The 13,596-nt window shown below is 41.9% G+C and overlaps 1 protein-coding gene and 1 non-coding gene across 3 annotated transcripts in view; one reads left to right on the top strand and one right to left on the bottom strand.

Moving 5' to 3' along the window:
* Positions 1 to 4,709: 4,709 nt before the first annotated feature.
* On the bottom strand, positions 4,710 to 4,781 carry TRNAD-GUC (transfer RNA aspartic acid (anticodon GUC)). Its single transcript has one exon. It is a non-coding gene; the product is annotated as a tRNA-Asp (tRNA).
* A 389-nt stretch (positions 4,782 to 5,170) lies between these two features.
* Positions 5,171 to 13,596, top strand: part of LTA4H (leukotriene A4 hydrolase) — a 34,676-nt gene continuing 26,250 nt past the window's right edge. Inside the window, exons 1-3 of one of the 2 annotated variants that reach the window (XM_053226628.1) lie at positions 5,171 to 5,453; positions 11,832 to 11,962; positions 13,469 to 13,589. In XM_053226628.1, coding sequence (XP_053082603.1) covers positions 5,295 to 5,453; positions 11,832 to 11,962; positions 13,469 to 13,589 — 411 coding nt within the window. In that variant the 5' untranslated portion in view covers positions 5,171 to 5,294. The remainder of the gene's footprint in view (positions 5,454 to 11,831; positions 11,963 to 13,468; positions 13,590 to 13,596) is intronic. The other variant, XM_015070488.3, reaches the window with a different exon arrangement.

The following is a 13,596-nucleotide window of genomic DNA, read 5'->3' as shown; positions in this document are numbered from 1 at the left end:
CTAGGACAGATAAATATATCGTGGTCTACCCACACATGTAACACTACACAGCAATGAGGACACATAACCCAGAACTATACATAACAATATGGAAGAATCTTACAAATATAAGAGCTAAAGAATCCAGGCATGAGAGTACCTACTGTACATTTCTTTTTAAGTAAAGGAAATATAAATAACAAAACAGGTAGAAATAATATGTTGTTAGCAATCAAGCAGTGATTACCTCCGGGGAGCGAGGCTTATAAAGAATAGGAGAGAATTTGAGGGGGCCATCTAGTGGGGTGGTGGTGATGCTCTGTATCTAATCTGGGTACTGATTGCACTGGTGTGTGTTCAGTTTATAAAGCTCAGCGAGCTATGCACTTATGATATGTGCACTTTTATGAGTAGATACTATGGTTCAATGAAAATGTTTGTAAAGGGTTTACCATTTACAAGAGGACAGTAAGTGCACTTTCTGTTGCAAGCAAACATTGCCTGGTGACATCAGAGGACAAGAAAGAGTTCAAGAAGCAGCTTTTTCTTTGCTTCAAAGCCAACAAAGAGTAAAGCACTGAATAAAAGTATCCCTGGAACCTCATATGAAAGCCTCATTCATTTGTACGTTTATTCATCCATCCAACAAACATGCTCAGAGATGGAAAATATACCATCTGGAAATTCAGGACACTCCATCGAGTGGGGGAAAAGGACAAATAAACTGATATTTATGCTGTATTGGGGATGACATTAGAGTATTAGAGGAGTACCAATTTGAGGATCCAGGGCCAGGACTCCAAGAGAAGGAGTTCTGATATGTTTGATAACTCTTGAACTGAATTTCCTCCAATCCCAAAAGTATCCTTTGAGTCTCTAAGGCAGTGGTTTAATTTAATATTCATAGTGATCCCTGGGAGTATCTTATTAAGATGCAGATTCTGAGCCAGCAAGCCAGGGCCAGGGCCTGAGATCTGTATTTCTGGTGAGGCTTTTAAGAGACACTGATACTACTGGTCTTGGAACCCTACTTGGTATGGGGGAAACAGAGAAGGTCATGTGACCAGCAGTCCCACCCAGCACAGCTTGACAATCTATCCTGTTCTGGCCAGTCCCTCCTGTGGGCACAAACAGAGAAGCAAATGGCAAATCTGTGTGAGAGGCTTTCCAGACCCAGCCTGCTTTCAACCAGGGATAGGGGCCAGGGAGGGGGAGAGAGGAGGTAGAAGGAGTCAGGGCAGGTGGAGAGGGTCGCTTATGCTATTTTACTAACTGGGAAGAACTTTGTCTTGTGCTCCCTTCATTTCTGGCCTCCCCAGCTGCCCTCACCTTTTCTTGGCATGACCAGACTAGAGATGTGAATAATAAGTATAAAATTCTTGAACACACAAAAACAGATTTCATAGAAAAATGCAGAAATGGGTCACGGCTGCCTCAACCATTTTGTGAACTAAACATGAAAAAAAAAAGTAGCTAAAATAATTTCTTCCACTTTCTCACCCATTGGAAGGAGAACAGGAAGGGCATCACGTACACTTCTGTTCTGTCAGGAAAAGAGATTCTGCTAGACTCCTGTCCAGACGAGAGGGACGGGAGAGAGCTCCTGGGAGAGAACTCTTTCTAGGAGCCCTGGGGACTGGGTGGAGGTTAAGTCTTAAGGAAGAGCTCCAGAGAACTGAGATCTTTCTTGCACAAGCTACTCTGAGCTTGGCTGAAGTTTGGCGTGTGAAGGTGACCCTGAAGAGCTCGACATGATGGAAATAGGAAGTCATGTGTTAATACACCTATTGCGATTTCCCAAATTTCCTAAATGTAAATATATTTCAAAAACAGGTGATCATCACTAATGTTGGGAACTCTCTTTAGAGGTCTCTTTTGGCACTATCTGCTGATTTCCCACGTCTTGGTTGCTTCTCATTTTCCAGGTCTTCCTAAAAACTCTTGCTAACAAAATAAGGAGAAACACATATTAACATGACCAAAATGGACAAAATAAAAACCACTAAAAATAATAGCAGCAAACATGTAACAAATGATCACTATGCCAAGTACAATGCTTAGCACTTCACATGCATTATTTCATTTCATCCTTCCAACAACCCCATGAGGCACAGGTATCTCAATTTTCCTGAAAGGATTGAGGATTCTAGGGATTAAGTAATTTTTCCAGGTGAGCAGTAGAGCTAAAATACTCCCTGTTCAAATGGCTCTGTAAATATATTTACTACTTCTTTTAATAAAATTTTACATTTCATCCTTAATAAAGTCTCCTTTTGTATATCATTCTTATTGTTATCATTCTTTTATAGAAGCAATGGAAAAGTTCATGTTTTTATTTTTTTAATGTTTATTTATTTTTGAGAGAGAGAGAGAGAGAGAGCATGAGTGGGGTAGGGGCAGAAAGAGAAGGAGACACAGAATCCAAAGCAGGCTCCAGGCTCTGAGCTGTCGGCACAGAGCCCAACGCAGGGCCGAAACCCATGAACCATGAGATCGTGACCTGAGCTAAAGCTGGATGCATAACTGACTGAGCCACCCACGTGGCCCAAGCTTCATGTTTTTAAACCTTCCCAATCCACCACTGGATATGAAGAAAACTTCTATTGTTTGTGAATTGCTAATTTTGGACACTGTATTTGGGGTCAGTGTTGTCTTAGAAGGTAATTGCGACTGAATATCTATCTTTTGACTAATCTATTAATCAATTTGAGGAATTCATTTGTGGTTGCCTGTGACTCCCTCTTTTTGCACACATTGGCATAAACCCTGTGGGCTCCTGGTAATTGATAATAGAAGATGATGATATTGACATTCTTTTATTAAAACAAACTATCCTTTCTCCATGAGGAAGATCATTTGATCTTCAAATGTATGCAAATGTCAAAAAATGCAAATCTCAAAAAATGTGTGCAAATGTCAACTATGTCACGGATTCTTAGGTCCTATGAAATTCAGACTTTTGCACGTGTAAAATATTGGATTTCATAGTTTTGGATGTTTTTATTTTATTTTGTTTTCCTTTCGCTTGCTTAAGCCAACAACAACCACACTTGGTGGTGTGACTTGCTTAAGCCACAACCTCCCACACTTTTTAAATCTTCAATTTCTTCTTCTCTAGAAACCCGTTCACATCTGTATCTAAGCATGTTAAGGAATCTCTTTCCCTAAAAAAATAAAACACGCTCTCAATGCCACATTCTTCTCCATTCCTCTTTTGTCTTCCTTTCTCAACTTGGAACGTCTTGACACGTTCTATCTCCCTTTTCTCTTTTATTGCTCAACCTATTGCTCTCCGGCATCCACCTTCCACGAAATTACAAACCTCAATAAAACCACCATCCTGCCTACTTCCACCTCATTGCTGAATCCAAAGGAGGCTTTTTATTTTTTATTTTAATGGCCCTCCAGGCTGCATTTGACATTGCTGGTTGGCTCTTCCTAGTTTGTTTCATGAGTTCTTACTGTCCTTGACCCTTTTTAAAAATTTCAGCTTTATTGAGATATAATTGACAAATAAAACTGTAATATATTTAAAGTGTACATTGTGGTGATTTGATATATGCATACATTATGAAAGGATTCCCTCCTTCCTTTGGCCTTTTTTTGTTAAAACCTGCTGTTCTCCCAGCTTTCAACCTGTTTTCACTGCTGTTCCCTTTACACACTCTACTTGGACTGAGCTCATTCACTGCCAGAGCTTCACCTGCCACATTCCCGGATGTTCTGATATGTGCCATAAACTTCCCCAGATCTATGGATTTAAATATCCAAGTGATTCACAGACATCTCCACTTTGACTCCTATACATTCTAAAACTCTGAGTGTCCAAAATTAAAATTAGATCATCCCGCCTAAATCTGTCCTCTTAATATGGTTGCTCACCTGAATGATTGCTCACACACTGAAGCCAAAAATCTGAGAAACACTTTAGGCTGCTTCTTAGTCTGTGAATCCGCTTATCTCTTAAGTATTCCTTCTTTTCCATCTTTACTTATTCTCTTTTGTTAGGCCCCCTGCATCCTCTTCCTGGACTATTCTAATAGTTTCCTAACTCACCTGCCTCTGTTTTTGATAACTCATAGCCATTCTCTGAATAACCACCAGCGTTCTCTCCATGACGTGAATCTGACCATGTCCCTCACTTGTTTAAAATTCTTCAATGCCCCGCCTCCCCCCTCAGCCCCCCCCCCCCACCCCGCTCCATGAATTCAGGATTAAAGAACCAGCTATTTAAAGGACTCTGAATCCTGTCCTCTCCCCGTTTTTCCAGCTTCAACTCTGAGGTCCCATCCCAAAGGAAATCATCCTCAATCTTTCCTCACCTTCTGGAAGAGCCCCAGAGCCGAGCTAGATGTCCCAGCTCCAAATTCCAATCTTGTGGCCAGCACATACTCAACATCACAGAATTCTCTCATTACAGTATATTGAAATGACCTTCCTAAATTTCTAAAACGGGAATATTGGCTTATTCTGTTTTTGCTCTCCAGGGCTTGGAAATGTACCTAAGAAGCACTAAAGAAAATCCTGTTGAATTGATGCAATATTTAGCTCACGTGTATTGGGTTGCCGACACGGCAAGCCAGCAACCAAACAACTCTTAAAAAGTAACGCTTACAGGTAATTTGACATTGGTTATTTCTTCCGTACTAACTTTTAAAATGTTTGAAGGTGCACTTTTATCACAGTTGTTGTAAAGGTAGTAAAAAGAAAACGTAAAAACCTCTTCGTGCCTCCCCGTCGGGGAATCGAACCCCGGTCTCCCGCGTGACAGGCGGGGATACTCACCACTATACTAACGAGGAACTGCACGAAGGCAGGCCTTCTGCTAGGCCTCTTATTGCTTCTGACCCTGCTCTGTCTTTACTGCCCGCTACTACCAACAAGTCTGACATTCTTCAATTGCCACTGCAATTTCTACCGAAGTTGGACGAAACTAAAATGGAAGCATTCACTTGATCTCCCCGCTACACTTGGGATCATTTCCGTCGGCCCACCCCTCCACCGGCTCCCACTCCCCTCCTCTTCCTCCTCCTCTCCTTTCAGGAATGTCCCCAGTCCTTTCAGCACCCCCCCCCACCACACACACACACTCCCAGGGAGCATAGCGCACGCCTCCTCGCTCTGCATCACGGAACTTGTAGTTCCAGCCACGGGGCAACCTACTCTTCTCTCACTTTGAGAAACTTCCCTTCCCGGCGGGCGCCACGAGTCCTTCAGCTCTTCTTTACCTCCCTCCCTCCTCTCGCTCTCAGTCGAGTAGTCTGGCAGCTGGGTTTTGGGGTGCAGATCGGCGTGCGGAGGGACTCCCCAGAGCCATGCCCGAGGTAGTGGATACGTGCTCCTTGGCCTCTCCGGCTTCGGTCTGCCGGACCAAGCACCTGCACCTACGCTGCAGCGTCGACTTTACCCGCCGGGTGTTGACCGGCACCGCCGCGCTCACGGTGCAGTCTCAGGAGGACAATCTGCGCAGCCTGGTACGGTGGGACGAGCGCCCAGTGTCCGCCTCTCTCCGGCCGCCCGCGTCGCGCGCCTTTCCCCGCTGCCGCCCCTTCCCAGCCCCGCACCTCGGTCCGTCTGCAGCCCTCAACTCATATTCCACACCTCCCCTTCAGCCCTCACTCATTTCTCAGCCTCCCCTTCCTCAGCCCCCACTCACCCTATATCTCCTCCTCCCAAACCCACTTATGTCTCTGCATCCCTCCGTCAGCCCCTGAATATACCTAAGTGTCTCTTCCTGCGCCTCTCTCCCCAGACTCCTCTTCCCAGTCCCTGGGCACATCCTAGCGCCCCATCCACGCCCTGCTCCTCACCCAGCGCTCAGGCTTCATTTTAGCACGAACCCTCCCTCCCCTGTAATCCTAGTTTCTGGCGCTAACCCCCTTGTGGCCTCCCCATTTCCTCGGCCTGCAGCCCAGAACTCCCTCCTCGGGCCCCAGATTTCTTCCAGTCCCCCAGCGCACCTTCCTCAGTCCACAGTCTCATCTAGGTCTCACACCCAATGTCCTGCGGATGCTGATCCTTTGCTCCCAGGCACCTTATTTCAACCTGCACGTCTGCAGGACGGGACCCATCGACCTATCGTAGTCTTTCCTCAGCCTCCCTACCAGTGTTTCTCAAATCCCTTAGGATTTCCAGCTCCAGACCCGTCTATCCCTACTGCTTTGGTATTTCCAGTCTCTGCTAACTCTAGATGCAGCTCTTTTTCTCCAGGGTCATGGTCCTTCTACCTTTGATTCTTACTGCCCTTCTCTTCAAATAATTTAAGGACCGTTGGGCCATTCAGGCTTTCCAAGCGTATCTCAATGCAGTGTATTATAGTTGGTTCCAAGGAGCGAGTAATTATTGCGCTTCTTAGAAAGTAATGTACTTTCACAAGATCGCTAGCCACTTGAGTGATGAAAAGTTTGTTTAGATTTATGGAGCATGATTAAATTATTTTATGTGTACAACATAACTTGTTTTCAGTGTTCTTACTCAAAGTGATAGTATTTGGATTGTACCTTCCACCTGAAGAATTTCATAGGTGAGCATTTTAGAAATAAGAGAGACAAGGGTTTAAAATGCCAGGCCCAGTGTATTTTGCATAGAGTATTGTGGCATCTACTAAAGCACAGCATTAAGCAACCTGATCACCATACGTTGTAGGCTTGATGGTGGGAAATTAGTGGGGTCAATTAGTTGGGTATAATTATAAGTTTAGATAAGAATTGGTGGTTCTCATGACTCCTGTTTGTGTAATAGGCCTGTGTTTTGAGTTTATTAATATGAACTAATGTAGCAGGTAACCTACTCTTTGTCCTTTAACATCTTGCTAGACTGATTCTGATTTGAAAAGTAAGTGGACTCCTCTATATATTGATATTTAGTCACCAAAAATACTACAAGGAAGAAAATTAATATCACAGGCAAGAAGATATCTATTTCCTTGTAGGTTGTACTTTGTTCTGCCTGAAGTACCATGCTATCTTTTATTGCAGGCAGCTTTGCCCTGGTAGGATTGGCCACTTCAATGCAATCTCTCTTTTTATTAAAAGAAAGTAGATTTTGATAGTTTATCACTGCTTAATACGACCTTGCACTCTCACCTGTTTTGTAAAAATAAAGACTGAACTCTGATCCTTGAGGAAGCACAAGACAGGATGCTTCAATTTGGAAAAGAATGTACATTCAATGTTCCAATCTAAAAACTTGCCCATTGTTTTCTTCATTCCCCAAATCTTGAGAGAAGTAAGGTTTTTAAATCAGGATGTCTGGCTGGCATGTCTGTTTAGTAAATTAGAGCCGAGAATTATAGTGTTAGATTTTATGCAAGGAAGTCTAGTTGTATACAGTGGCATCTGTTTGTAATTTGCTTATTTATCACAACTTGAGGCCAAGAGTTTGGTTTTATTTATTCAACATTAGCATCTTTCCTCTGCTAGATTACAGGCTCTTGAAGGTAGTTCTGTGTTTCATGGCTCTTTGTATCTCAGGTTCTTAGTATAGCACCTGGCAGGTAGAGGACGTGTTGTTAGTTTGATGAACTAATGGATGAATTCAATTAGAAAGCAGTGCCTAAAGTTTACATGGGCTGCACTAAAAATGTGCTAAGTGTATCTTGAAGGTGAGAGAACCTCAGCCTCACCACCACCAATAGAGAGGACCCAGTGGCAGTGCTGGGTGAGGACATCAAGTGTCCTTTCTCACTTCATTCTCGGAGTCCTTGATGCTGGGAATGTTGAAGGAACCCCGCTAGGACTAAATCCCAGCTTTTCTGAAAATCCTTCTGAAGTTTTGGGTTATTTGCACTGAAGTTTAATACTCATTTGTGATAACTTCCAAGCGTTTGTTTCTTGTATTAAAATTTTCAATTTTTTTAGGTGTTCTGTCAGTTGATGGCTCAAAGAGTTTTTAATGTCTTGACCAAGATCATTCACTAGTAAGTTACAGAAGCCAGGATGTGAACACAGATCTTTCTGACTGCAAACCCTCCTGTCTTCACTAAGTAAATAGCTGAGCTGGGAATCAAATCAAGGTGTTGTTTTAGTTTTGGTTTTAACAATAACCCCATGCTTTTTTCGTTATAGCATCCTGCAAGTAACAAATAGAAAATGTAGAGACATAATACTGAGGCATAAAGCTTTTTAACTTAATTTTTTTCATGTTTATTCATTTTTGAGAGAGAGAAAGAACATGTGCGTGAGCAGGGGAAGGGAAGAGAGAGAGAGAGACACAGAATCCAAAGCAGCCTCTGAACTGTTAGCAGAGAGCCTGCTGCGGTGCTCAAATCCACGAACTATGAGATCATGACCTGAGCCAAAGTCCGGTGCTTAACCAACTGAGCCACCCAGGTGCCCCATAAAGCTTTTTAATTTAGAGCCATGCTTTGTTGAAGAAAGAATTTGAGCTTGCTTTAAAAAAACATATACAATATTATAAGATTAAAAATACTTTAAGAATTTGGAGGAAGAGAGGGGCACGTGGGTGGCTCAGTTAGTTAAGCAGGAGACTTCAGCTCAGGTCATGATCTCGTGGTTTGTAGGTTTGGGTCCCCCATCGGGCTGTGTGCTGACAGCTCAGAGCCTGAAGCCTGCTTTGGATTCTATGTCTCCCTCTCTCTCTGCCCCTTCCCCACTCACGCTCTGTCTCTCTCTCTCAAATAAACAAACATTAAAAAAAATTTTTTTAAAGAATTTGGAGGAAGAGAGAATAAGGGTAGGGAAACCAAATGTATGGCACAAAGTCCTAAAAAAAGAGAAGTGGGTTGCGAGGTTTAACATGGAGCTTCCCAGCAGCCTGTGCAAAAGGGAATTGGTTATATATTCCATGGCATCTAGCCAGCTGGTTTTGGGGGTGTTATTCAAAGAGGATACTGTGAGATATAGTAAATGAGTAACTTCCTAGTAACTTCCTACCATTAGTAGGTCTGTTTCTTACAACTGCATGTGGGTATCTTGGTCTTATACACAGTTGGTGTTCAGTAAAACTTTATTGAAAAGTACTATTTCCAGCTTTTCAACTATCCAGTTTCCTTTTTGTCCTATTACTATTTTTGATCAATTGTTTAATAACGTTTATTAGTGAAATTTGAAGGGGAATTTCTTAATTTGAGAATGATAGCTGAGGTTAAGACTTGAGATATATAGCTTAACCATTGTGTTTTCTATTGTCTCTTGGCTCAGCACTTGCTTCATGCTGATATCAACTGATACCTACTACTTTTCAGGTACTGTGCTGAACTCTGGGAATGCAAACCTAAGAAGGTTTCTGTCTTTTTAAGAACCCTCAAGCTAGTAGAGAAAACATAGCGATATAATATGGTACAATAAATGCTATAGGAGAGGTTTGGACCAACTACTGTATTAAGTTCAGAGGATATGAAAAAGATTAAAAAAATAGTCATAACAGTAATCTGACTCTCTGATTCTGAATAGATTTGAAAAGTTTAGGCGATACAGACAATAGAATATGTTCCTCTGGGAAATGAGCCAGTTGAGTCATCCTTTTGGTTATGAAAGTCGTGTAAACATGAGTAGTTATATACATAGATATTCAAATTAAGTTTTTAAAATAAATCAGATAGCCAGAAATGGGTACTGGAATAGGAAGGCACAAAGGAGTAACCCTCTCATTCTCAATAAGATATAAATCTATTAAAACCAAATATTCTGAATATGCAAGTGCAAGAAGATAAGTCAGTTCTACTAATATAGAGTAAGGGAGATGGTTGAGGTGCCCCCAGAAGAAAGTAACCCAAAAGGAATAATTACCTATTAGCAGGAAAACAAATATGGCTGCTTTAAAAAAAAGATCAAACCAGAGTGGAGATTTTTTTCCAACCAAGTATCATTGACTCTAGAGAGGTAGGCATCAAATTAACGACTGCCCTTGTGACTTTTCCTGAGTTTATAGTTCAGTTAACCAACTTGAAAGCGAAGCAGCTGGTCCTCTAACTCCCCTTGCTACTGCAGCCAGATCTCAGTAAAAAGATGCCAGAAGTAGGGAGATCAGACCGCAGGTGGTTCTAAGGCAGGGTCTGGCCTACAGTGGTAGTAAAAGGACAGAGAAGAAAGTATGGGGACGGCATGAAAGAAAAATTTGTTAATTGGCTATGGGGGATTGAGAAGTGGGATCAATTGTGGATTATTTGAATGTCTCAAACCTTAGGTACCTTGAGGATTCTGTTAACAGAACAGAAATAAAGGGAGAGAACTGATTTCAGGGACATCCAGGTAGCTTCATTTTTGGAATTTTGAGAAGCCCACTGAAGATGAGGCAATATTTCCCATGGAAATGTCAAGCAGGCAACTAAGAAACCCGGCAGCAGTCCTGGGGAAGAGGTAACAACTGTAGAAACAGACTGTAGTCATCAGCACAGAGGTATTGGTTGATGACACGGGATGAGTGAGAATGAGAGAGTGACGAATATGGTAAGAAAATCTAGGGATCAAAGCTAGAACATTGGGACATATCCATTTTTAGGAGCTAGAAAGGAGGTGGAGGAAATGGCATTAGACAAGGAGGAAAACCATTCATGTTTAAACTCAAAGAAGCCAAGGAAAGGACATCAAACAGATGAGGTGGCCCATAAGGGCTATGAGTGGATGGGGGTCCAGATTACAGAGCAGAAAAGACCCCTCGATCAGGAGGAGTGTCCTGCCTTCTCAGTAGCAGAGGATGGAGAAGCCAGACTGAAGAGGCAGAAAGGAAAAAAGGAGGAGAGATTGATGAGGAAGAGGAAATAGCAGCCATAGGTTGCCCATAGAGTTTAAGAATGGAAGGAGACAGGGGTGCCTGGGTGGCTCGGTAGGTTGTGTCCGACTCGCGATTTCAGCTCAGGTCATGATCTCAGGGTCTGTGAGTTTGAGTCCCACGTCAGGCTGTGTGCTGACAACGCGGAGCCTGCTTAGGATTCTGTCTCTCTCTCTCTGTCTTCCCCTGCTCAGGCTCTCGCCTGTGGGTGTGCATGCTCTTTGCCGATCTCTCTTTCTCTCAAAATAAACAAACTTTAAAAAAAAGAAAGGAAGGAGACAAATGGATAGGTATCAGGGCAGATTGATCAAGTGAAGTTTAAAAAGTAACATTGGGAGACTTGTTCAGGTTGTTTGGAAACAGTCTTGTGGCATAGGAAGGTTGAAGATTCTAGAGCAAGAGAGAGATGATGAAAGGTATGGTCTCTAGGGCTCGGATGGAGGATTATGGGGATGGAAAGCACTCAGACACCTGCTGCCACTCCTTTCCTGCCCCATGCAGTTGTCCTTGATGGGCCACGGCAAGTAGACACCCTCTCCCAGTCCTCGGTAGGTCATGTGGTAGGAGCTGCGCCCCCCTGCCGCCCAGGTTGGGCTTTTTCAAGGTACATAATGGCAAGTATACAGCCTGCGTATTTGCCCAGCAAGTGCCAGGGTTTCTTTTAATTTTGGGATAGATGCAAGTACATAGGAGTTGGAATTTCAGGAAGAAATACATGGTGAGATACAACAAGGAGTGGTGATTAAAGAAACTTTTAAGTTCGAGGTGAATGTTTTTCATAACAGGAAAGTTAAGTTTTAGGAGATAGGAACAAAGGCATTTTAAATTAGATTTGACTTCCACTTAAAACCTCAAATTTGTGGGACTATCCTGGAATTACCTAATGATATATATGCAAACTTTAGAACCAAAAATTTTTCAGGAAGCTTAGAGCCCCAAGAGACAGGACCTACACTAACTTTTGACTTCTTTAATTCTTGTAATTTCACTCTGTATTTTACTCTCTATGAGCAACTAGTTCTACTCTGTAATCATTATAGTTAACCCATAACTAATATTAGTTTTCTCTGGTGTATATAAAACAATTTTCTTATCACTTAAAAATGCTAATTTAATTCTAGATTTTGGATACAAAGGACCTCACAATAGAAAAAGTGGTCATCAATGGACAAGACGTTAAATATGCTCTTGGAGAAAGACAAAGTTACAGAGGATCACCAATGGAAATTTCTCTTCCTATTGCTCTGAGCAAGTATGAATGTTATTATCTTTCTCTTTTACATAGCTAAATAATAGAGAAAAAGTATTTTTAATGTAAACAATTTTCCTTTCCTATTTCTAGTTTGAATGTAGGTAGTAACTGGTGCTCTTACTGATCTCCTCAGATTGAAGTTTATGGTAAAAATTATATGTTCTTAAGATACTAAAGAAATTCATTGTACAAAATCCTGAAGAATAGGAGTTTTGCTAACTGTTACTTCTTTACTGATCATTTTACTAATACCTAGAGTGATGATGGGAGCATGCCATCTTAAGGAGGCATTTCAGGATCACCTGGGAAACTTTTACAAGCTGCAGATTTTTCACCTTTTCCCCAGAGGCCAGCCACTTTTATTAATGGAATAATGGCAATGACAAACATAGAACCGTTTCTGTATACCAGTCTTGAGATAATGCTTTAAATACGTTTATCTAACTTACCGAATTTACATAATTTATCTAATCCTTACAATAACCGTTGTGGTGTGATTTCCATTTTACAAATGAGGAAAGGGAACCTCAGAGAAATAAAATAACTTATTCAAGAAAGTGGCAGCCACAATTGTCATATCAGGGGTGTATCCCACTCCTTGGTAAATTGGGAAGGGGAGAAAGGGTGGAAAACCATTGGCCTAAAACAAGAATGATCTACCCTCACCTTCCAGTGGCCAGTATTTTCATGCCTCCTCTTCCTGTTTAAGAAAAAGAAACAACCACATGTAACTTGTCAGGTAGATATCATTGACCTCTTTCTGCAGATAAAGAACTATGGCAGAGGGTGGTCGAATAACTTGCCCAAGTTCCCTGAACCAGTAGGTTGTAGATTCAGGATTCATAGGCATGGCTGCCAGTCTCCACAACTCTTGCTATTTCCTCATGATGAGTGCTGCTCAAACTGTCTGAGGTAAAGGGCCAGTTCTTGGTATTTCCAGTCTGTCACAGGCTGATTCTTTTATAAAATCCAATAAAAATGAATTGCTAGGAAGAAGAGATTAGAAGCAAGCACACATTTTTGATTACTAGATTCAGCAGACGTAAAAACGACTACAAGTTTCTAAATGCTTCTTCTCAGTGTCAACCTGTCCGGTAAGTTTGCAGTCCAGTACAACTCTGTGTCGTGCTGTGGCATCCACTGCTGGAGTAGTCACGGTTCCAAAATTATTTCTTCCACTTTCCCATTATCATAAAAGATTACATGATACCACAAGCGCAAGTGTGTGACAATCAGTAGTGTACTCCACGAATATTAGTTCCTGTTCCTGTTACATCTTCGTAAGCAGTTAGCATGGTGGAGTGAAAAGGACCCGGAAGCTGGCATTCAGGTAAGAACGTGAGAGGCAAACTTGACCTACTTAGGAGGCAGCATTCTAGAGCTTACGCTCCATCAGTCACGAGACCTTGTAAAATATTATTTATAGTGTATACTCTGTGTATTATGAACCCAAACTGTAGTTAGATTGAATTATATGCTACTAATGTATTTGTTTGTTGCATACAGAAATCAAGAAGTCGTTATAGAAATTTCTTTTGAGACATCTCCAAAGTCTTCTGCTCTTCAGTGGCTCACTCCTGAACAAACTTCTGGGAAGGAACACCCATATCTCTTTAGTCAGTGCCAGGTAAAAG

Source organism: Acinonyx jubatus, chromosome B4 (assembly GCF_027475565.1).
Source record: "Acinonyx jubatus isolate Ajub_Pintada_27869175 chromosome B4, VMU_Ajub_asm_v1.0, whole genome shotgun sequence".
Classification (NCBI taxonomy): domain Eukaryota; kingdom Metazoa; phylum Chordata; class Mammalia; order Carnivora; family Felidae; genus Acinonyx; species Acinonyx jubatus.
This window is presented reverse-complemented; position numbering and strand designations above follow the sequence as displayed.